The 25,508-nt window shown below is 41.7% G+C and overlaps 1 protein-coding gene across 1 annotated transcript in view; it reads left to right on the top strand.

Moving 5' to 3' along the window:
• ST8SIA1 (ST8 alpha-N-acetyl-neuraminide alpha-2,8-sialyltransferase 1) overlaps positions 1-25,508 on the top strand; it is a 133,393-nt gene that overhangs the window by 8,676 nt on the left and 99,209 nt on the right. Inside the window, exon 2 of the mRNA XM_042795337.1 lies at positions 24,592-24,736. Within this exon, the coding sequence (XP_042651271.1) occupies positions 24,592-24,736 (145 nt within the window). The remainder of the gene's footprint in view (positions 1-24,591; positions 24,737-25,508) is intronic.

The raw sequence follows: 25,508 nt of genomic DNA, 5'->3' as shown, positions 1-25,508 counted from the left end.
CACTGGTATTTAAATGATAGTATCTTACCATTTGTAGTAAGTTGTATGCTCAGTACTTAAAAGCATGCGTGTGGAATGAGACATGTGCCTTTGTGGGCAAAAACACAGGAAAGGATTAATCAGAGCCTAAGGCTAATAAAGAAGCCAAAGAACAAATCTTCAGCTACTGATGAAATTTAGATTCTCTACTTTTGACCACACTTTTGATTCTTTGGGCTAAACGACTGATTTAACCATTGTCCTTCTCCTTTAGCTGTTCTCCTTTGTTCCCTGTTCTTTCCATTTATCTTCTGTCGAAGCCCCATCTGGGGAGAAAGACCATAGCCATCATAGAGCTTGTGTGCTGTTTGCTGCCGTTGCCCTGCTCAGCTGCCTGGTACGTGCATTTCCTCTTCCCCCCCCCCCCAATTCGTGTCGAGTGTTCAGTCTCTGTCATCTCTCACTTACTGAGCAACGCTGCCGGTCAGCAGTGCAGCCCTCGTCTTCATGCCATCACGTTTCATTCACTGGCAGCCCCCACGCAGCCATGTTCCCTAATGCCTCATGGGCTGCCTCATGTGGCATCATGCTTTGGGTCCTACGGCGTTGCCCTGTGTCTCAGATCCAGGTGCCTCACAGCACAGGGGCCGTTCGGTCCCCAAAACGCTGGCCCCATGGCAGCACCTCCATGTCATCCTCAGGTGCTCCTCAAGACTTCTGCTGCAGTCGTAGGAGTCATAGGGTGGAATGATATTTGGCTAGTAGCAACTTGGAGCACAGTGAGAGCTGCTTGTGTGGAATGGGAGGAAATCAGGACCTGAAGAAAGGCAGAGAGGCAGAGAAGAGAAAGGAGGTATAAGGCTGGTTGGGGAGTTGAGCATGAGGATTTGTTACTCTTTTCGTCTTGAAGCATCTTTTCAGTTGGTCTTCATGTTCTCTCGTGGTGAATCTGACCCATGGGAGTCATCGATGTTGTGTGTTCACTCTCCAGGTCATGTGAAGGCTTGGTGGGAGCAAGAAAACTGGGAGCCCCAGGAAAGGTGAGAGCTGAAAGATCTGTGAGCTCTGTCCCTAGACTGCAGCAGTGAGTGCTGCAGTAGACAGCCCTAAGTAGTTGGAAGTGTAATGTTTAAGCTGTAATCTTCAGATTACCCTTGCTTGTTTACGGGTGATTTTACTGTCCATCCGCTCAAGCAACCATTAGGTTCTTATTTGTCTGAGCAGGGTTCAGACTCTTTTCAGTCTCCTGCATTGTGCCATTTACTACTTAATGGCAATGCAAAAAGCATGAGAATAAATCCATTTAGGGTATGGCCATAATATGGAATAGAAAGGAAATGCAATATTCATGAGGCAATAGTGGAGGAGTGCTGTTGGATCAGATGAGAATGGGTATGACGGGGGGGAGAAGTGTTTTACTGCAGCTTGCTTGAAGACTGTAGCAGTGCTTGCACAACCGCATGCAGGGCTCCTTGTCTTTCCTGGCCTCCCTCAGGTTGCTGCTCTAGGAGAGCAAATAGTGACAGAGCAACTTGTGCAGTTGTTAATCCTGAAAAGAAGTGAACGGGGAGCAGGCGCAAAGGGCTGTGAAGTGGGCAAAATGTTGGCTTGTTTATTCCCAGAGCCTTTAAGCAGAGGAATGGGTGAGAGCAGTGCAGCGAGATCAGTGAGGTGGTGCCATTCTGAAGCGTGGAGGATGCTTCTGCGTTATGATGGTTACATTATGTAGGATTCTTTGCAATGCATGCTACTGCCTGACAAGGGTTAAGACTTTCCATATTTTTTTCCAAATGTTTGTTGCAAGTGAGGAGTCTGGGTTACCATGTGTATGTGTGTTTGATGGGTGTGATGAGGATAGCCATTTCTGGAGTATGCGAGTGAAGTATCAAGATGCCTGGAGTTCATGCTTGTGCTGGAATAAGCCTGCATGGGCAAATAGAGAGCTAAAGAGCTTGCATCAGTGGAAAGTGCTATGTTTCTGTGTGATCCAGATGTTTCTGCAGAGCAACAAGATTTCCAGAAAAGTCAGAATAAAGAAAGTTTTAAAAGGGAAGTCAACAAATAGAGAAAATCTTCAATGGAAGTATGTTGTGTCTTGGGTAGAAAAAAAGAGGGGAAAAATGCTTTTCTAGCAAGGAAAGGGGAAAAAAAAATCTGTGGAAGGATCTGTGAGGTGCACAGAAAGATCATGGGCTGTGCTGGGGCAGTTGATTGCAACCCAGGTTGAGTGAAAAACACTTTTGGAAGAAATATATGCTGGATTTAATTTTTATTTGCTTCTTACTAGTTCTCTATAATTTTTATGATCATAATTAAGAAATACTGGTAGGATGAGAAACTTAAGTCTGTCTACATATGTCTGTCCTGCACTTCTGAAGAGTTATCTCTAAACCAGATAGCTCACCTGTAAGTCCTCAGGAAGGTTAGACTTCAGCCACAACTATTCCTTGGTTATGTGGAGAGGAGTTTAAAATTTATCACTGTGAGTATCTTAATTCAGGAATGTTGGGAGACCTTTTGCCAAGGGCCATGACCCTGACTGTTTTCAGGCTCCGGAGGTCTGAGGCTCAGCAGTCTGGGGGGTGTCCACCTGCGAAATTTTGCCTGGTTTGATGATGGTTACTCTTCTCCCAGAGCAGAGCAGGAGCAGATGCTGAGCCATGTATGCTTGTGGTTAGGGGCAGTTAATGTGACTTGGGGAATGCCACAGAGTCTGCTATTGCCCACCCTTGTAATAATTGTGACAGCTCCTGCAATCAAGTGAATGTGTGATAATCTTAATTTCATGTAATAAAAATTAAGGAGGAATTTTTTAGTCCTCATAACTAAAGTGAAGGGCTTGAAAACATGAATGGCGGAGTGTGCCCCAAAAGGCAAATAAAAATCCATTGTGGGTGGTTGTTTTTCAGATGTCTAATTTCTGTGTCTTAATCATAATTTTGGGGGCCTGACTCATGATTTTTAAATGCTAGGCATTGTTATAGTGAGAATTACATGTCAGCCTATAATTAGCTGCATTTTTTTTTAACTAAGGAAACTGCAATAGTGAAGGGAATAGGAGAAACAAAACCAATCTGGGCACTCCTTTATAGGTCATATAATTAATTGAACATTTTGTCTTGGCACCCAGCAAGCATCTAGCACAAACACACTTGCTGAGCCTTATGGACAAATGCTGAACATCTCCAGGGTTTAGTGTGCCCAGTTGGATGAAGCACTAAAAATGCACGAGATAATTAATCTTTCTATCTGACTCTAATCATTGCCTTTAAATGTTTAGGCGTATCCAGAAGGGGAATGGCAGAGTGTGGAACTTGAGCTAGCTGATCCAAAAATGGTAACAACAACAAAAAAGTAAACCTATCATTAGAGAAATCATGTGTTTTGATAGTTCTGTTTAGACAACAGAACAAGTGAAAACACTTATCTAGTGAAGTTCAGTAATGGGTCCAGCATGTGATAACATGTTTATTTTTGCCTTGGGTCTTTGATAAGTGAACACAGTACTTTCTCTCATTTTGTTTTAAGAAATCTGTTTTGTGCTTCACTTGTCAAACAGGCCATTGCTAGTGAAAGTCTTGTATTAAGAAGGTTGAGTTTGTTGTTCTTTCCCACCTAATCTGTGGAAAAATGTATTGGCTGGCCTGAGTAGTTATATTGTCAGTTGGTTTTATAAGTTCAGTACAAATTCAGCTTTCTCTTCTGCTGTGGAGCAGCAGATCTACATCATGGAGAAAAGCAGCTACCTCTGCTGGCATGGGGGCAAATGGGCTGGTGGGGTTTCCAGTGGGGTGCGGGCTCTCTTCTCTGTAGCATAACCAGGAGCGTTTGTGTAGTGTGCTTTCACTTGAAATCACGGGTCAGCCTAGACGAATATGAGCTTGCTCAGGAATGCAGAGCTTAATAAATTCCTTCCCAAGTTTGACTTAATTGTTTGGTTTCAGGTGATGTCTCATGTGGCTGTGCAGGCTGTCCTGTGAGACTCTTATTTTCCATTTAAGATCAAGAACTTATTTTGCCTTAGATAAATTAAAAATAAATCCTGAAAGTCCTGAGAAGAAAGTTGTTTCTACTCATGAAATGCCCACGATCTACAGCTATTTCTTAAGCAGTTTGGTAACTGCTGAGAACAGATTAGCGTTCAACAAGTTTAATTACTAAATAACTAGGCTTTGTCATTTCATTATCACCTTTTTAGGTCTAAAGTAAATGAGCTGAATGTATCAGGGAGGAAAATCTCCAAAAACACACTGGCTCTGGATTAGGCCTTGAGCATATGAACATTACTTAAAAGTATTTTTAAACCAACTTTCAGGCAATATTCCTATCTTAAGATGCCTAGTTGAAGGACCAAGTAGGTTGAATGACTTAATTTTTACTTTGATCCTCATACTTAGCATATTTCTTGCATTAATTGCTTGAAGGTTTGTTTAGGATTTTTGCTTACTCTTTTTAGTAGCATCTTTTAAATATCAATACTGTAAAAGACCATAAAACTTAAAGTTGATTCACAATGAAGAGTACTTTGGGTACTCTGGCCTTGTCCATCCCCTGGTGCACCTCCTCTCAAAACAATACTAACTAACATTTCTGTCTTTGTTTATCAAAGTTTGTATGACAGTGAGTGTCTTGCTAGCAGACCTGTGCTGGTCCACTCATCCATTTATTTGAACTGAAGCAGTTCCTGAAGACTCTGCTCAAAGTTATTCTCTACCGCCAGCACTGCTGTGATGTTCTTTCTGCTTACTGGAGCCTCTTCTGAACACCGGTGTCTGTTACTGGTTTATCAGCTCTTTGATGGAGGGATCCATTGCTGTCTTACGCCATAATATTTGGACCCTCCTGGTATTAGAAAGGGAAAGAAATGTTACAAGTGTGCTGGTGGGGAGGTGCCCTTAGGGTTTATTAGTCCCTTTCTCTTCCCAGGCCCTCCCATCCCACCCTACCTGGAGCCCCGGTGGTGGCTGCAGGTGCTGTCCCTTCAGAGCTGACTCACAGGTGACATTGCAGCCATGCCGGCTCAAGAATGACTTCTACCCCGGTGTTTTTGAAGCAGATTACCTTAATAACGCTTTGGATCAACTCCAAAACTACCTCCGTTGTCACAAGCATTTCTTCCCCCTTTAAAGAGTAAGTTGTTCTATAAATAGCAGTGCTAATTAGGCTCTGTTTGTGTCCCAGTTCCCTCATCTCCTTTTGTCCCCAGTGACACTGTGGGCTCTGGAGCGAGAGGCAGCGGGTGCTGACCGAGCAGCCGGCTGTGCTCGGGCAGGGTACGCAGCTCTGCTGGCGTGGGGCTCGTAACTTTGGGTCTCCCTTCTACCCAAATTTTCACAAAACTTGTAGGATCTTGTTCCTGGTTGATACTTTCCCTCTTCCCTGTTCAACCCAACAAATTCAGAAGTCTGTGAGGTGGACAGGACAGGTACATCAACCAGTGCCCTCACTTAAGCTTTGTTTGCCGTGCCTATTTAAAATCTATCCTTTTCTCCCGGGTGCCCTCAGAATTGCTTGCTGGCTGCTGGAGCCCTGCCTCGCTAGCTTCTTCAGCCTTGCTGGGCTGGGCCAGCCCGTGCTCGGCGGGGAACAGCCTCCTCTTCGTGACTAAGGGCAGGCAGCTTCCCGCAGTGGCCAGGCCTCTGTCCTCCTCCCAGCGGGCATCTCCTGCTCGGAGCTCAGCTCAGGCCAATCCATAAACCATAGCGAGCCATCAAGCCGGGAACAGGCAGATTCCTGTATTCGCAAGGACAAGAGCGTGCTCTTTCCTGCCTGTGACAAACTATGTACAATATTCCTTCCCCCTTTCCCGTCTTAGTCTTGTCCTGGTTGCTGGCTGTTCTTGGGGACAAGACGTCGTTCTTCATATATTCTTACTTAAAAATTGAGTTTTCTGTTGGGAAACGTGACAGAACCCTCTTGTTGGATAAGAGGAAGGGATTGTGGAATGGGGTACTCCAGAAGTAAAGAAGATACATGTGTTTGGAGGGCAGGGTGGGAAGGGGTGAGATGGAGGGGCCTTGAGAGGTTGAAAGGGAAGTGGAAGATTAGTAGGGTTTAACACAATAGAGGCAAGTAGTTTGTAATAGCAGGGGTGTTGAAGAAACATTAAAAGCAGAGAATAAAGAAACATTTATGTGAAGCAGTATAGCAGGGAAAGAAACTGTAGTTAGGAAATTTGAGAACAAATATGTGTGTAAATCAGAAGGGCCATCAATTAAGAATGAAACAGTCAGTGAAGTGGACAGTTTAAGAGCAGCTCAGTTAGGCAAGATAACCCATGGAGGTAACAATTAATTAAAACAACATGAGTTAAATTATAATCTCAATTAGGAAGATCCAACTATCTGATGGAAGCAGATCACTTGAGTAAATTGAGGGTCCAGTTTCAATGGCCTCTGTGAGGTATAAGAGAGGCTATGAAACTGTAATAGGAGAGGGCATTTTCATGCCACAAGATAGGAGGAATGGGAATAATTTTGCTTTAGAGATGACTGTTAAAGTGGTGAGATTTGGAAGTAGAGTGATGAAGTATGTGGAGTACAGCCCACTCACTGCAGCTATCTCTGGTACCTGTCCTACTTAAGAGCTGTGGTAGGGAAAATGCCCATATGGTTAGCAATAAGACAGGAAAACAACATTTGTTGCTCTGTTTTTTTTTTCATTCTGTGGTTGCATGTTGCCAACTAGACAATCCACAGACCTGGCATCTAGTGAACTTTGTTTGCTGAGGTTTAGACTGTCCTCTGGGACAACAACAGCTTGTGCTTAGGGATGATGAATTACAACGGGCAATTCTTTAACTTCTCATATCTAAAACTGAGGTTGGTTACTACAGTTTTGGGGTGAGACTTTAAAACAAAGGCACTATTTGTTCTCTGGATGCCACCATAGCATTTCTGCTGAGTTGACATTTCACTTGGTGTTCTTAGTAAGGTCATACACATGGTTGACATTAAATTGATGCTTAGATAATGTGTATTTAGAAACAGGGATTGAAAACTCTACTATGCTGAGGATAATCAGCTACTGCAGAATTCCTTGGCCATCTACACTTGGCTAGCTTTTGTTCCAAATTGTGGAACAACTTTGAGAAGGTGAGGGATTTGTGGGGGCAGACGTGGAGCTTCTGTGCTTCTGCTTGTCAGATGCCAGCACATTCTCCAGACTGATCTCACCGGCCAGGAGGCAGAGTGGAAAGTGGTGAAATTCTGTGTCTTGGGTGTTCTCTCTCTTTCTTGTTTTGCAACATTTTCATCATCTAACTTCTGCCCCAAATACACCTTTCCAGTGGCTGTGCAGATACACCTGTTGGGGATCTGCAGGGCAGATTTGTGAGAAGTGTGCAGCATAGATCAACTGACGGCTGAGTTTTATTACAGTGCATAAGAACACAGAAATGTCTTCAGTAGGACAGATTACTAGATCAGGTCCATTTAGTTTAGTTTCCTATCTGTCAAGGGCTGGCACCAAATGTTGGAGAGAAAGTCATGCAATAGATAGGGATATGTAGTATAATCTCCCAAATAAATCAGTGTCTTGGATTCTTACAGTTATGAGGCTTACCCTTCAGTAACTTAGTTTAATACCTCATTCAAAATTACTGTTGTTAAATATAACAGCCTTTCATATTCTCAGTGCATACATAAACTATCAATCCTTTCTTAACCTTGATTATGCTTAATTTAGGAAATGCGGGTGTTCTCAGAATGGTTAGTTCTTAAATATATATGTCTGTTTCTTATACTGCTGCTTAATCACGTGAAAAAATATTTCCTCTTCACCTAGTATACTTTTTTTGATACTAGCTTGCTTATTTATCTGGTTTATTTTTAGATTGTAACATTGTACCAGAGAACAAAATGCCATCATGCTGTTGAAAACTAAATAGCTCATCTTCAGTCCTGTAGTAAACAGTTTAACTACTGTGGAAACTGAATTATTGCTCTTTAAAATTGTTCAGTTACTACATCTGAAATATAATTCTTCTTTCTAAATAATTAACTGCATTAATTTCTTGAGATGAGTAGCATAAACCAACTAAAGGACATTCCCATCATTAAATATAGATCTATAACTTGTCATGCATTCCTGAGCTGCAAGGTGAATTTTCAAGATGAGTTTGAGACCCAAAAATATGGCAGTTGATGCCCAGTTGCTGGATGCTCTCAAATGCTGTGTCAATTTTCACCAGCTAGTTTCAGGCCCTGGATCTCTGAGTGTAATTAAAAACTCAGTTAAAACTGTTCCTAAAATGCAAATGTCGGGTTAACTTTTGTGCAGTATACATCCTGTGGGTGTGGATTTGAAAGTCTTCTCATGCTGGTCACGGAGATAAACATTTATCTGCCTGACAGTACGCATTTTTCATGTTCACTCAGTAGCAGGAAGGAAAACCACAAATCCAGCAACTGTATTGGAGTCTATTGTTGGTTCATCATGAAATTAGTCTGGTGCTGCCCTGTCAAGCTGAGGAGGAAGGGATCAGAAAGAGAGAGCGTCCTGGGTAACCATCTCTTTGGGCCAGGGACTGTCTCTGCTAGGGAACCCTTATTTTGACATGTAGTTTCCACAATACTCATAAATCATTATGAGCTACTTCCAGTCCAAACTGATGAGTTCAAGATCAACCAATAAATTATAGAATCCACTACTTTCATTCCTCACTCCTCTCAGGATCTTGAATGCCAGTTTCATGGGCCAGGGTTTCTGTTGATTATCACATGCCCAACCTTCCTTTTTAGTGAATAGTAGATCCAGCTGTAAGTTGACCCATCAGCACCCATATGAAAAATTATCCCTGACATGCTTCAGAAATCTCGCAGGTTGCTTGCATCCCTCTGTGTTGCCCTTCCTATAGATGTCAGGGAGATGTAAGTCTCCTCATGGACCCACAGTTTGTGATCCAGAGACTTCCTCAAGTTGTTTAAAGAAGTTTTCTGTTACCAGCACTGTGCCTCACTCTTCTGAAACTGACAACGTGGACACCTGAATAAAAGTAAACTCAGGTTACTGATCTGTTTGTATGAGAGATGGGGAGTTGCTCAAGACCACCTGCAGCTGGAGATGAAGCAATAGATTGTGGGAGGCAGAAGGTGGATGGGAAACAAGACAGTTACTCCCTTGAGCAGACGGGTGCTGCTTGACAGTGGTTAAAGGATGAATCTGCTGTCTTGAAATAGTTTGTTCCCCATGGTGATTATGTAGCGTGAGATGAAGGTAAAAGATCTGAGTGGATGCACTACACTTCATCTTGCTGCCTGTTCATGGTGGAGAAGGCCCCTGGTTATTGGAGCTCCAGAGTTTGCCTAACTCTTTAGGAGCTGTACAGCTCCTCTTCCCCTTTCCTCATCAGTGGGATCATTTGGGCATGCTAGCCCGACACCTGGCATGGCTGTGAGTTTTATGTCTTGTTCGTAACTGCTGTTTTATAAATTACCCTTTCAGCTCTTTTCAGAACCTAGTTCCAGTATTTTTTTATTATTTAGGTTTCTTTGGATTATGGGTAGTCTGAAAACTAGAGCATGGCAGCTAATTAAATGTAGGATTTCAACAGTCCTTCAAGCAAAAATAGTTTCCTGTGATATGTATGGCTGTGTATGTCAAATGCTTCAGGTTTCACTTTCATTTAGAATTTCATAATGTTGCACTATACGTAATTCTTGCAGGCATTACAAGATACCAGATTTTGCATTGCTGTAGTATGCCAGGCAGCTATCTAAAAAGGAAGAGTTCACCTATTTACTACCTTAACTCTAACGAATCCCGTAACTGGGTTTTGGGGAATAAAGAAGTCTAAAAAGGATGAAACATTCTCAATCAGTGGAGCAGAAAGAGGAGGGAAAGTAAACCCCCAGACTTGAATTCTGACAGGAACATTTCCTGCAGCTGTAGAGAAGCTGTTTTGCAGTGCTGGAACCCTAGGGTTTCCCAAAACCACCTGCTTGGTGTGCGTGCCTGTGCAGAGGAGGTGTGCTTGTGTAGCTGGGGGCAGGTCCAGCAGATGACAGAGGCAGGAAAGGTAGGTGGAAACAGCGTCTTGGTAAAGTTAGGTAGGAGTTGTAGCATGTAGTAATCTCTGCAGTTTTGTGTTTGACAGGCTTTTATGAATTCTTCTCTTGCCTTTAGTGTTAACTTGTTAAAGGCCACCAGATTAGGTGGAGGGGTGAAGTTGGATACGTTGCTGTTTTTGCCAGGACTTCAGGCCTGAAAAAACCTAGTACATAAATCATGTTTATCCCCAGGGAAGCTGTTTGATTGCTCTAGGTAATGGTGTTTGTGCATTCCTGACTTATTCTGAGCAGCACAGAGCATAGTGCAGCAAACTAGTTAGGTTAGGATAGACTCAAATATGGTTCCTGTCTCCTCCTCACCTCTTCTTTTTCACTGCCAAACAACTGCCTGCTTTCTGCTTCTGCTGCTGTTTCTATGCCTGTGTGGGCAACCTCTGCCCCCCAAGCCCTCAAAACCAAACCCAGACCACTAAACATTGTGGTGTGTTGTGAAACTCTGTGTTTGCAGTGAGTGCTGCCACACATCCGTTGTTTAATGGCAATGGCAAAATAGCGTGCGATGAGTTAGAACCTGGAGTTGTAGATATGTGATGACCTTGATGGCTGAAGCTGTTTGCATTATGCCAAGGACTGTTTCAGAGCCCTGACAAGACGTAGGGATGTGCCTGTGAAATTCTGGAAGCTTTGGAAATGTGAGTTTCAGAAACTGTGCTTTCAGTGCCATGTGAATATTTGTCCTGAAAGGCCAGGTTTATGTTCCCTTATTACACTGGCAAATTCTTTCTAGCTGGTTGAGAGAAGCATTCAGGGGGATCCTGCCAGCTCCTCTTAGTCTGGAATCAGTCATATAAGTCTCTGCAAGTCCTTTGAAATCAGCAGTTGACTAATAGAAATGCAGAGTACATGTTTAGAGGAGACGTGGAATGCTTAGGTCCTGGCTACTTAAGTCTGACCCAGGACATTCTCGGTGTTTTATATACCCTGGAATCAAAGTGTATAGTTGTGATGGTGAACAGTGAGTTGGTGTTGTGACTGTAGCCAAAGGGACTTGGCTCAGGTCAGATTGCCAGGGAAGGAGTGGTGTGACTCAGAAATGAGAAGATGTGGGTGGGGAGGGGGAAAGTGTCTATTGGACTCTTCCACACCTCCTGTTAGATACTAGCTAGGTTACTTTGCAGTAGTGAGCACTGGTGAGAGTGGAGGTCTGAGCACATTGTGAGTAATCACAAGAGAAGTTTTACATAGAATTGTCAGTAAGTTGGCAGAACTGTTGAGAGCAAATGGCAAAAGTTTACTTCCGTATCAGCGTTTTCTTTTCTCATGAGGTGCTAGAGGAAGTAAGGCATATGGCAGTTTTTGTTACTGAGATATGTTCGGAAAGGAAAAAAAAAAATAAAATCACTTTCCTGTGATTGTGTTCCTATTGTCTAGGCCATGGGATAAGCAACAGATTTTAATGATGTAGAGTCACCTATGGATATAGCAGATTGTGGTTCATCACAGTTACTTTAACTGCCTAGAAGTTACATTTCTCTGCTAGTACTCATACTTATAGTTTCCTCCTGCTGAAAATAATGAACAGGCAGAGGTACTTGCAGATACTGACAACTCTGCCTTAGATACCTGTGTTAAGGTAGGGCAAGTGTCCTTTTGTTGACTGTGGAAAGTCTAGATGACCATCATAAAATCAGTGCCGAGCTGCATGGTGGCTGGGCTGTGGTCTCTTAGGAAGAACACTGAGACTTGAAACACGCCAGTAGACTCTTATGTGAGTGCAAAAGGGGGCTTCAACCACTAAGTGCTCCTGCATCACGAATCAATTAATATAACACAGCTGTCACTCAGCCACCGAAAAAGGAAGTAGGAGAGTTGCAAAAAGAAATCCTGTGGCCCAGCAACAGGCTTAGTGTTTGCTTCTCTTTTGCTTTATCATACCGGAGTCCCAGTTCTGCATTATACCCTAATGATTGTCAATAAACTTGATTTTATTTTTTTTTTTTTCTGGGTTTAGCAAGCTCTGAAGACAGAGAGTCTATATTGCCTCTTGTTCCTGTGACAGGTGTTTGGAGATGACTAAGTGACAGCATCTCAGCTGACCTTGCCTGTAAGAACAGACTCATTTCAACTTGGAGCTGGTGAGCTCCTTTTTGATTTCAGTAAATTTGTAAAACAGGCAATAGCCAGAATTCAAATCAACTCAAGGTGAGTGCAAGATGATTGCCATTTAACTTTTTTCTATGGCTTCACCAGAGGAAAAGGGACTTAAAAAGACTTGGCATTGGAACTTCTAATGAAAATACATTTCAAATTGGATGTGCCTTTCCTTTGTTTTAATCCACATGCTGCATTTAATAAAGTATTTGCATCAGTGAAACTGATTTAGTAGCACCTAGTACTCAGGCAAGATTTAAAACATGTTAGCAAAACTGCTTTAAAAATGAAGCTTGTAACTGCAAACAGCGGAAATGCAAGTTCAGGGTATATTTCAGGTAAATGGCTCTGTTTTAATCTGTGATAATTTTACCATTAATTTTCATCTGTTGGAAGCCATTCGTCATCATACATAAGGATCACTGAATTCAGTTCAGAAATATCTCTGGATACTTGGCCAGCTGATCATCAGCTGTTTTCAAAAGTGACGTTGATGGTTGCAGCAACTCAGGCTGTAAGTGAAGTCTGGTGTCAATGCTTGATGGTGCATTAAATCACAGCCTTCATCCAAAATTGGACTACTGCAGCTTAACTGGTGTATAATTCTGGGTATACAGAAGCAACAAAGAACACACAGTTTTGTTAATGGCCTTTTCAAGAAAGCAAGAGCAAGGCATTATTTGGCATTTATTGGATTTCCCCCCCCCGCCCCCCAGCCAGTAGGAAATGTGATATAAATGACTGTAATCTAAATCATAATGCACCCCCTTTATGAAATTATTCTCACTGTCTAATTTTATCAAAATTTGTCAGAATAATAGAAGTCTTTAAGATAGTCAGTTCCTACAAGTTTCATGAAAAACAGTGGCTGGATAGAAGAGAGAGATCAAAACTGAGGTTTCCTATTTTCTTTGGCCTCCTGATTGACCGATCAGCTCATCCTGCTAGCTGGCAGGGTGTCAGATGGATGCTTTGCAACCAGGCAAAACTCAGTCCGTCTCATAAACAAGTGATAGTTAGGAGACATGGGAAGCAGTTTCTGAAAAGTGAGAGGAACAAAACAGGGCTTCCTTCAGTTGTAGATCTATTCATATGTCTTTGATAGGTTAAAGCTTCCCCCCAAATGTGCAGCTTCATAAGCCTTTGAAAATGTATTGCTCTTTCATGTCTGTTCATGTGATACTTTTATGTATTCTTGTCTCTATCACATGTATAGGCAATTGCTGCCTGCTTGCTTGCAGTTTTTGCATCAAAAAGCACTCAGATTGACCAGTGGAGGATTATTCCTCTTCATTTCTGTGGTCTCAGTTTTTAGACGTTTCAAGATGTTTAAATCTGTGTAACAGAGGAATATATATATATATATAAATTACATATATATTATATATATTTTTTTTTCCTGGCCATTTCACCTTCTATGGAGGGATATGACTTTAACTGATCAAATTAGTAAAAAGCTCCCTATGGACCTTCTTGGATTGGAGCGTGGGGGCACTTTTGTGAGGGGCGTTATGTAATACTTACAAGGCTTTATCTGGGTTGCAGAAGCAGGTGGAGAAGTCAGTGTAGTGTGATAATTGACTGCTTAGATCTAGGTGGTATGTATCATCACTCTAGATAGTACAAGCTCAAATGTAAGATTAGAGCTGCTTGATTTATTTTTAGTGAATCTCCTGGAAGAATACAACCATCCTGTGCCCTTGTTGAAGCCAAATATTTCTCTCTGCTTGTAGCTGCACAAAACAAGCAGAAATTTTGCTGAAAGGAATGAGGGAAGTGGTAAGAACAACTCATTTCCCCCCCCTGCAGCAGCACTGTCATGTATTGTAACTTTCTGTCTCAGTTGATGGTTCTGCTGTTTTGCAAGACAGCAATTCATTAATTTCACCTCATCTCTGTGAAAGCTGCTCTACTCCTGCCAGGTTTATAAGATTAAAAAGAAGAAGAATAGCACATGAAGCAATTAATCTGTTCCCCCTGCCCTGCTCCCCTTTGCCTCTGAATTCTCTCTGACTAAACTACCAGTTCATGCAGTTGTACCGTCTCATCTTCCTGACAGCCCACTGTGAGGGCTGTATGAGGAGGGCTGGGAAACCATCAGGTGAGGCTGCTGGCAAATAACATCCTTCTGTGAGATGCTGTAGACAGCCAGAAGACCTACAGCCCCTCCTTCACAGCTTGTGTTAACTGCAGAAGCCCTGATAGGCTGTCTGGGGTCTGAAGCAGCAGGTCTGGCTTTGTGGATTGGAATTAAACTACCAAGCGTAGATGTCTCTGTCTAAGGTAGTCAATTGCCTTATGGTCATTGGAGAGGAAATAGGGAAATAGGTGTTTCTTTAGTTTGAGATCAGTCACACCCTGAAAGAAGCTATCTCCGCTATGAAGAAGCCTCAGAGTGACTTGGGTAGAAGCATTTACATTTCAAATATGGTAAATGAAGTGAGATGAACCCCGTGTCTTCCCTGGGATGGGCTCTCAAACGCAGTTGTTTTTAGGGGCAGCTGGTGGTGGCATTTGCAAAGCAAAGGAGCAATCTGGTGCAGTGCCAGTGAATTCCAGCATCATTTGAGGTCACTTTTCTTGAGCTGCTGGATGCTTCCCAGAAGTTATCAACTCATGTTCAAATTTGTCACTTCTCAAGGGAATGTGGCTGTTTGTTGCAGTTCTTAGGTGAGATGACAAGTCACTGCTGCTGTCTTTTCTGGATGTGGTTGGGGTCTTATTGGGAACAATACAGGCAACTGGATGGCATCGCACATTGCAGTTGTTTTTACTGCATGAGTAATAAAGCAGCGCTACGGTGCTGTTTTTGCTATTGCAAGTCACAACTTGTGGCGGTTTCTTTATATATAGCTGTACATCTGGTATGAGAATCTTAGAAAAACTTCATCTGACTGAATACTAGAATTCATACTCTATAATTCATACTTTACAATTCATACAATTCATACATTATAATTTGTGTTTCAAAGCTTATAAGCAGGCTTTGTGCATAGCAGTTTGAAGCAAGTTTGCATTAATCAAAATGTATTTTCTCTGAAAAGAGGCTAACAATTCTGTGTTTCATTAGCTTTCCAGATCAAATTGCTCAGTTTGTAAGTAAAAGAATTGGCAGGAGGAAAGGTAAATTTAAAGCTTGTCACATGTTCAGGTAGACATCTATTCACTGAGAAACATCCTGCTTTCTTCTAGTGCATGAACATTGTTCAATAACAAAGATAGTCCCTGGCAAATTTTGGCCTCATCTGTACTTCTGCAATCCAAATGTTGCACAGTTCAGTCCTCCTTTGCACTTGCAATATTAATGAAGGTATGGAATAAATTGATGTGATGCTATTAAAAGAATCATGTCTGTTTACAGTGGTAGAGAAGTATGTTCTTTCAATTACTTTTCTTAAAAGGCGGGGTTTTGATCAAAGGGAGAATGCATAATAAACTGTGAATCTTTATCACATTATCTGAAATTTGATTTTAAATTCAAAGGAGAATCTGGTAGAAATTAAAGAATACAGAATCATCTGAAGATTCAGAGATTGAGCTGAGCCACAGTTCAGTTTTGAGAGAAAAGAATTTAGACAAGCTTAGGGAGTTACAAGGTGCACCACATAATACTGTTGCTACTGCTGTCTTCTGAAAATGGATAAAAGACATAAGATCCTTGAAATGTTAAGCACTAAGTCTATCATTGTTTGTTTGGGAGGAGGGTAGAAGAAAAAAAAATTCTGTGACACTCTGAACATTTCTGGAAAACAGGTATCACTTGTACATTTAAAAAAAAAAAAAGTTGGACAAAATCAGTCATAGATTAGGATGATATGCTGCAATGGTTGATGGCTCAGATTTTGCCTACTGCAAGGCAGCAGGATTTGTAGAGGGCCGGGGTAGCAAGGATAGGGTAGCCCAACACACACAAGAAGAAGTTTTATATTTCTTTTGCAGTCTGGAAAACAGAACTGCTAACTATACTATGTGGGTGGCACCAAATGTTTTGTTCAGTTATTTTAAAATAAATAGTGAAAGCCCAAAGATATAATAAAATACTTTGTTTCCCTTTTGGGTACCTCAGAAGGTTCTAAAGGAAAAGGTACTAATGATACATAAAAGATGGAAGTGCTTGATTTCATAATTTCCCCCCCAAACTAATAATTTGTCAATTTGTAGCAAATTATACAACAGTTTATAGTTAAAATTTCTTACTCACCCTGAAAAGGCACATACTGCTCTACTGCAAAGCAAATGAAGGTGGTTTTCATGAACTGTCCTTGTTCGGAGAAGTATCTATGGTCTCTGCAACCTCTTTCTTTTCATGCAGGTTGCAGTGCCAGGCAGTCAGTACATGCAACCTTTTTATTGTCCTGCCTGTGACCTTTTTATTGTCCTGATATCTTTCCTCTCTTGAGGCAGATGGGGGGAAATATTACATGATCCTCGTAAAGTCCAGATGCCAGGAATTGCTGCAGGGGGTATTGAAATAGGCTGAAAGTTTCATATCAAGAAACAATATAGTAATAAATGTGAGGAGAAAAACTGTCATGACATTAGTCTTCATAAAATCTTACCGTATTGCAGAAAGCTGGGGTGGGAAGTAGATCAGATTATCTCTGTTCTGCTCTGTGGTGTCCACTCTTTTTTGTATTTATTTTTCATTGCATTTAGACATATTCTTTGAGCTTAGGTAACTGGGGGATTTTCAGAAATCAACCTGTGTAAAGCAATGTATTCTTGATTTAGGTGATTTTGGCAAAGGTCTGAATTTTAGGTAGATCTTAAATTAGTACTGCTTTCCCAAAAAAAACAATTTGGTATGCTTTTGTGAATATCAAGAGCATTTGCATTGGCTGTTCTCTTATTCTTTTGGTTCTTGTCCATGATGTTCTTAAGGCAGTTTTAAGATCCTATTCCTGAGTAGTTGCGCTGAAGGTAGTTTTAAATTTCATCTCAGGTGGGGTGGAGAGGAGTGGTGCCAAAATACTTGACAAGGCTGAGGCCAGTTTTCTTTCTGATGTGAAGGAGAAAGACCACACAGCTCTATGTTGTGTGACTTGGAGTTCATTCTGTGTATCCTTCAGCATCTGGTGGTATGAGAAGGGCCACAGCTTCTTCCCTCCATCTCCCTAGTAAATTCATAGTGTTCGCTTGTGTTCTACCCGCAGCTTTGGTACAGGGGTAGTTAGATGTTTGAAGCAAGGGTCTGATGTTTGTGATATCTTCCCTGATAAGAGAAGAACATTACATTCCACTTTCAGTTTCCTTATACTTGTCTTCTGCCCTGCCTAAGGTGCAGGCTAGTGTGGCTTGAACCCCTTAAACAGTAAGGTACTTTAAACACCATGAAAACCTTGAAACCTCAGTGACTTTTTCAAGCTAACCCTCAGTTACAAGAATTATATTGAGCTCTTTGGGAAAGAGAAATTCGATGTGTGTGACCAAACCCAACTAACAATGTTTTCACATACTCAGAAGCCAAATGCCAACTGGAGCTACAGGCTCATGCGACCACACTGATTGTAATTGAATCAGTGATTTTATTGTTATTGAATGGCTTCTGTAGAGCCATAAAATTCTCAGGCTGCCAGCTTGGAGCAAAAAATGGCCACAAGTATAGCCGTTATGTGGCTGTATGAGAGGACTCTCTTATAGCTCTAAGCATTAGCTACTGCCTGCAGTTGGAGGGTGGGATATGGGGCTAGATTTTTTTTAATGTTCTTGTATGGTGGTGGTCATTGGATAGATGAATTTAGAATGTGTCCAGGTGTGAACTTGCTCAGATTAATTCTTGTTCCTCTGCATTTATTTTAATCAGTGATTTGCAAGACATCATTAAAATACTGTTGATAAATTTCTCAGATGAGAAAAGGAGCAGGGCAGCAACTGATCCATGGGACAGGCCCAGGAGACAGAGCAGCCTGGGTTTCCTGCTAAGCTTCTTAATTTTCCGTAGAGCCATATGTGAAATCTCACATTTAGCAAATGAGAGTGCAGGTTGCAGTTACAGATGGATATCTCCATCCTGGGAAGCACTGGCAGCAAAACGAGTGCTAAATAGTTAATTAGTTAAATGTGCTTTGGCCTTGGACATGGTATGTATGGGTGATAATGGAGAGGTCGTTTTGTCCCTGTAGTTGGCAGGGGGTGACTATCCTAGAAATATTATTTCCAGGCTTGGAATATATAGAAGTGGATTTTGAAAATGTAAGAATAGCCACAGGAATGATGGAAGGAGTGAAAAACTCTGTTCAAAGTGAGAATTTTAGGAAACTCCAGCTTTTCTGTTCATCAGAGGGGAGGTTGAAAATTGAGAAGATAGGAATCCCTTAAGGGGGGGTGGAAGTAGAAATAGTTTAAAAAGTCAACCAAAGCCTGAAGTGCCAAAATTTCAAACTCTAAACTGGGTGCAAATTTGTTAAAGGCAAGGTTCTAACCATTAAGCAACAATTGTGGTTTCTCCCCTGCCACCAAAACTTCTTGCAAGAATGTGTGTCTGTATTATTCACATGGAAAAATTTCAGGATTAGATTTTGAGACTCATAGTGTTGGAGGTAGTCAGACCAGTTGTGTTTCAGAGACACTATTGATATTAATCCCTGAGGTATTTCTGATGGGGATGTTAGCTCAGGGTCCCTTAAGTTGCATGTACTGGGGAATAGGTGTTGATTTAGTTGAGGAGTCCACGAGGCTATGGGTAGGTCCTCCTGCCTCTGCTGGGGGATACGTAGATGGAAACAATTAAGCAATTGCACTGAGATGGAGCTGTGCATATCTTCCCTAATGAACCCAAGCGACCTTCCGTACTCTGGATTTCAGCAGTACTACAAATCCCAGGTTGTAAGTGAAAGGTTGATGGTTTTGGCTTGAAATCAGCTGAAACTCCAAAGACAGATTAATTTTTTTTTTCTCTGGGTGTTCAGGTTTATTTGATCCCAAAGCAAAACATGGGAAGTTGAGGTGAACGTGAACTGCAATGTAAAGAAAAGGAGGCTTATGTCAGACCAAATGCTGCAGTTTTGTGCTGCCAGCTCCTGGCTCCATTTGGTAGTCTCTGGATGTAGGCTAGCATGATACCAGCTAAATCCATGCAGCTGAGCAGAGTCTGACTAAAGCAAATTGCTTGACCAACTATTTTTATCTCAAACTTGAACCTGAACCTCAGTCATTATTTTAATGCTGCAATTAAAGCCAAACTGTAATGAAACAGTGATAATAAGTTTCATGTTACTATTTTTGAGTGATGGTTGAATCAGTGCCCTTGTTCAGCGTGGGAACTGCTGGCATTTGCTGGGACCTGCAGAGCAGCATCAAGCTGTAGCCTCTCCTGTCCTCTCCCCCTCCCGTGCATGCAGCATCGTCCTTCACAGGGCAGTGCTCTGCAGACCTGGATGGAGTCCTGTTCAGTGCAAGGTTCAGCAAGTCTGTTGGGGAGATTTGCGATATAACTGCTATCCCCTTGGGGCAAAAAAAGGGGTGGTTGGTAGTGTTACTGGTGTCAGGGCACCAGGAGGCCTTAATAGCCCTAACCAGCCTCACCTGGGACCCATACCCCTGCCCCTATATGGCATGCCATTTAAGATCGGGCTTAAACCATCAGTCCTCCTTCATGAAGCTGCCCTCCTGTTGCTGCTGCCAGACAAGTGGCTTCCCATCAGCGTGCTCTTTTCCTCATTGACGTACTAGATCCCCTTTGCATGGGATTAAAAGGAGAAATTTGAGAGGAAGAATTCTGCTCCCCCTCCTTCTCACTGTGCTGGCAGTGCTTACGTGTTTCATGTAGAGCAGCATCCCAAAGCAGGCACAGCAGAGAGCTGAAGTGGTGGTGGGTGTGCGGGGGAGGCTGGACCTGCTCCACCTGTGGAGAAGAGATAGCTAAAGGGCTGTAACCTCCTGGCTGACAACCTGAACTGTGGAATTGCCCATTTCTGCTTTTAGATGTTATATTTGCCAGTTTTAAGCCATTTGGGATGTTTGAACTAGCTACTGAGTCATTATTGGCTGAGACTTGAATCAAACCAGGGTGAGATTAAGCGTTAACTGGCTGCAGGCTGAAATCAAACTGAAAATTTCATTAACTTAAGATGAAGAATAAATAGTTTGGGATATTTATGCAGTAGTTTGGGATATTTATGCAAGCTCTGTCACTGATGTATGAATTTAGGTTTAAACTTTGCAAGGAGGTCTGGTCACTTTTAGGTGGAGGAGGGTGGCACCTGTACTAGCCCTTTGGTCAGAAGTGGACTTTTGAGACAAGTCTCCTGATTGTCCCCAGTTACAGCACTGCAGTAATGCACTCAGTGTGCTACAGCCACTCACAGGCTCTTTGTGGAATCAGACCAGAGTTACTCTGCAGTAAATCCCATGAAAATAAGGTAGTGTGGATGTAGGATCCTTGGCACCAACTATTTCACTCTGCTTCTTCCAGTGTGCAATGTCTGCTGGTATAACCTCAGCACAATACACCGTGGGGATCGGGCTGACGTCTCAGAGCTGCTGCTCAGCTCCCGCCTTGTGCACAGGTTGCTGCTTGAGTTGATGTGGAGAGCCACATCAGTGCTAATGCTGCTTTGTAGTTAATGACCTTCTTGTTGCCCAATTGTGGCTGAAATTTTAGAGGCCTGAAGTGAGATTCTCAAAGTAACTTTTCTCCTGCTTCTCTCGTAAGTAGGTATTTGTCCCTTAAGTGCTCTCAGACCTGAGGGCCCCTGGTGCCTTTTCAATACCAATATTCAAGTTGTTTAATTCCTCTCATACGCAGGTCTCCTCTGAATTGAAGATAACTTCAAGTCAAAGTATATTATTTATGTCCTGTAAGTGAGGGAATGCTTGCAGTGGATCGAAATCCTTGGCTAAAAGCTGCTGTAGTTTTGCAAATTCTATCATAACATTGTAGCTGTACATGTTAATCAAGCTGAGCAAATCAGTTCACAAACCCTTATCCTGCAAAGTACCCTGCTTTAGGGTTGGCCTTTGAATTTGTTCTGCTTTTTAATGCACGTTTTCCTATGGAGCTTTTCTCACTTTGTAATTTTGGGATTTGGATCAGAAAGAGAGTCTGAATAATGTAAGACTTCTAATAATTATTCTTTTCTGACAGAAGGCGCATGTGAATGCGCAAGATGTTTGTGCTTATACATGCAGATGCACACTTGAACTAGTGACCCGCCTATCTGTGGACCTTCCAAGAAACACCTACTGCTTTTCATAACAGGTTTATTAACAAGTGATTCAATGGGACCAGAAGAATGCATTTTTTGGGAGGGGAAAGAGCAGGTGTATATATATATCTAGTTTAATAGATGGGGGGAGGAGAGAGGAATCATACAAAGAGCTGTTCCTTAGCTCATCAGTTTACCCTGTCTAAGGAAAGATTCCTTACTATAAAACATTCCCTAGATACTTTTCAAGTGAGCTATCAGTTATATTTGTGCTTCTTGCTCAGACCAGACTGCCAGAGAAGGTATGAGTGGCAAAGTTCCACTCGGAAATTTTAATTTTGTTACACAGTTGTATAAAAAACAACTATACGTACAGTTGAGGCTTTGACTGATCTTGGATTACCTTATGCTTTCATGAAAAAGTTGCCGTGGGAATAGAATATACAAAGAAAAGGAGGGGAAAGATAGGCAGAAATTATTTCCTTTCCACTTGACAGAGAGAGAAACATTTTTCCAAAGGCTGCAAACTGGAGTTTGTAGACAGCCAGAAAAGTCTCCACTCTCAAATCTTTTATTTGGAACAATATTCTGTGCCTGTGTTAAACTGTTTGGCAAAGGTTGTTTGGTGAGAGATTTCAAATGTCCTCTAGTTTGATTTTTCACAGTTCTGTGCTGAAGGCTTTATTTGGGCATCAGCAGGAGAGTGATGTGAAGCCTTTCTTTGGTGGGTATAGATAGACCCATTGGTGTTTCTAGAAATGGAAATTGCCACTCTGGCTAACACATTGCTCTGTTCTGCTCAGAGGGAGACAAACCAGCTCTGCAATGGACAGTCTAAGGGAAAACAGTTCCAGAATCACAAAACTGCTGAGCTGGGAAGGGACCTCAAATGATCACCTGGTCCAACCTTTCGTGGGAAATGGAGCCTGGATGAGATTATCTAGCACCTTGTCCAGTTGCGTCTTGAAAACCTCCAGCAATGGGGACTCCAGCATGGCCCTGGGGAAGTTGTTCCATGGAATGATTGTTCTCACTGTAAAAAATTTCTTTCTTATATCAAGATGAGACCTCCCTCAGTGCAACTTGTACCCATTGCCCCTTGTCTTCTCCATATGTCTCCTTGTGAAGACAGTGCCTCCATCCTCTTTGGAACTGCCCTTCAAGTACTGGAAAACTGTGATGAGGCCCCCCCTGAGTCTTATCTTCTCTAGGGAGAACAGACCTAACTTCTTAAGTCGTTCCTCATAGGGCAGGTTTTCTAGGCACTTGATCATGATCATGGCCCTCCTCTGGACCCTCTCCAGTCTATGGTCTTTCTTGACTTATGGGGTCTAGAACTGGACACAGTTTTGACTTCATTAGTTTGAGGTTGACTTGTGCACCAGAGCACAATGATTTACATCTTTTCTGAAATACTTATTTATACAGATGGAGTTATCCAGGTGTGTATGGAGAAAACATGGAAACAAATGAGTGCCCATAATACTTCACTCTGAGCAGCAGGATGCTCTGCGGTCGTGAGCCCTGCACACTCACAATGTAAGGTCTGGATACGTGGTAGAGCCTCATGCTCTCTGGTGCAGTGCTGTGGGGTCAAATGGACAAAATATTGAAATTTTGAGCCATGAAGCACCCTGACCATAAGCTTCTGATTGAGTCTCCGTAAAAATCAGTTACCTCTTTGGCTGCCTGGGGGGACTGTTACAGGGGGATCTCTTACTTTGCGGCTCTTGGTAGAAGCCGACTTGACTTCCAACAAAATGTGATATCCAGTTACCTTGTGTAATTTGCTTCCTTTTAACAGCTTAATTTGCCTGCATGTCATGTGCAAAGGCTACTCTTAAGTACCTGTTATAGGATAGGAGTGGACCTCCTGCCCTCAGTCCAGCTTCCCTGCGCTTGCATCCTTGCTGTCCCATGAGAGCCTTCCTCCACGCGAGGAAGCGTCCCACAGCCCCGGTGTATCAGTCGGGGCAGCTCTGCCCTGGAGCTGAACCAGAGCAAAACACTGAACTTCCCCCATGGGGAAAGCTAACGAATAGCACTGAAAACCCCTAGGTTTTTTGTTTGCCATGCAACATTTTCAAGCTGTTTCCTCTTCTGCTAAGATTACAAAAAATCCACTCTACGATTTTCATCAAACTTTCAGTTGAACTATGTATGGAAAATAGTATTCAGACAGTTACAGAAAATTATTAACTTATGGAAAAGTCAATTTTTGATAGGGGAAAAAATGATTTTTTTTTTTTTTTAAACCATACATTTTTAGAGAAGAAAAGTAGCTGTAAAACTTAAATTTAAACATTTCTGTGAATGACTTAATGGTTTTAAATAAAGTCTTGTCTGTCTCTTTAGTATTCCTTTTAAAATAAATGAGAAAAAAATATATAATAATATATTAATTACTGTAAAGGCATAATTCTGCAATGAAAATTTTACATACTTTTATTACATATAAAAACTAGTAGAAGTGTCACCCTTCCTATAGAGAGCCACTCCCATGAGTGCTTTGGAAAGATAGGATAGAACTCTTCATCATTCTGTATTTTAGGATATTAATTGCTGAGTTTGCTGTGATACAGTTTTTGCTCGATACAACCTTCAGCCACCTTACCAGCTCTCCAATTTCTACTCAAGCTGAGTAGTAAGTGTTTTGGGGAAATGAATATGTAAGAGGAGATGCAGTTTCAGCAAGGAAACAAGAAGTATAATATCCACTAGATATATATAATATATATAATCATACTGGGATGACTCAAGTTGGACTTCAGTTGGAAGGCAGACTCTAATACTGCTGTGAATTTAGCGCTAGGATATTTAGTAACTGGAGAGAGATGCCAAATTTTTCCATGCTTAAGTTATGTAACTGTGGGGTTTTAGGAGGCCTGCTTTTCACAAATAAGGTTTGGTACTGACTTTTCATATAACTCAGATGTAATTTTCAAAGTTGCTTCTCTGATCTCTCCATGTGTTGGAAACCAGTTTTTTATTAATTAGAATGAGTTCTAAAGGTTGGACTTTCTTTGATGAATCTTGGTTCTATTTCTATGCCACTCAAAAGTGAATGGAGGTTTAAATTTTTTACTATCTATTTCAAAGTTTTTTCTGAAATAAAATCAGGTTTTCTGGCCCTCCTGTAAGTAAAAAAAAAGTCACCCATGGTTCATCCACTGGCTGGGAAGATGAATGGCTTGCTTCGGAGCATCTGAGAGCAGCAGGATCTCAGGTGTGAGGGGTGGTTGTCAGAGAAGGCGTGCCAAAGCCCTAATTAATGTGGCTCTTTCTCTTTTGGTTGCCTTCACTAGGAAACTGCTGGAAGAATGCTGTGACCCTGGGCAGCTCTTTGCTATGACAAAGCTGAACTCCCCGATGGGAAAGAACCTCTGGTTTGATGGGGAATTTTTATATTCTGTCACTATCGACAATGCAACTTACTCGCTTTTCCCACAGGTTAGTAACCTTTTTTTTTCATTTCACTTTAAGTATTAATACACTAAATGATAACATGGTACAATTGAGTATAAATAGGCTAAATGTTCATCAAGAAATGGTATCTTCATTTCTCAATACAAAACAGTCGCCTCTGCTTTTTCACTTCTGTGTTCTGAAAATTATGAAATGTTTGCATGCATGTTAATATTTCCTTGTCCACTTTTCAGGTGTGCAGATGTACACAAGGGATGAGATTGGGCCACACATCTTGATTTTTAAGATACTAAGTTCTGGCTATATTAAGAAGGTGATTTCTGCGTTTCAGGCAGTGGGAGCATGATCTCTCATCTAGGACTGCTTCAGTTCAGCTCTGTTTAGCTAAGACTTGATAGTGCTTTGTGTGAAGGTGTGCAAGTTACTTCCAAGTAAATTAAGTTTTTTGATGACAAGCAACACAAGCCCAATAACAGAAGCCAACAACTTGACTTTATCGATTCTTGCTGTATTATGAATATTAGAAGTGGTTTGTTGTTGTTCAGAAAAGGTGTTTTGGATTAAGTGCAGTGTTTCCAAGCACCAGGAATTTGTAATAATGGTCTGGGCTTCTTGTATTTTTAATTACTTTATGGACTGGTGTTAAATAATCAGTTTATTATATTGAATTTTGTATGTGGAAGGAGAGATGTTTTATGTGGCTACACATTTAAAGCCAATCATCTAGATGTATTAATTGATTTATGTGTTAGTTAATTTCTCAAATTAAAGGCATAGGTGTTTATTAAGCCTCCCA

Source organism: Tyto alba, unplaced genomic scaffold (assembly GCF_018691265.1).
Source record: "Tyto alba isolate M040663 unplaced genomic scaffold, T.alba_DEE_v4.0 Super-Scaffold_21, whole genome shotgun sequence".
Taxonomy (NCBI): domain Eukaryota; kingdom Metazoa; phylum Chordata; class Aves; order Strigiformes; family Tytonidae; genus Tyto; species Tyto alba.
This window is presented reverse-complemented; position numbering and strand designations above follow the sequence as displayed.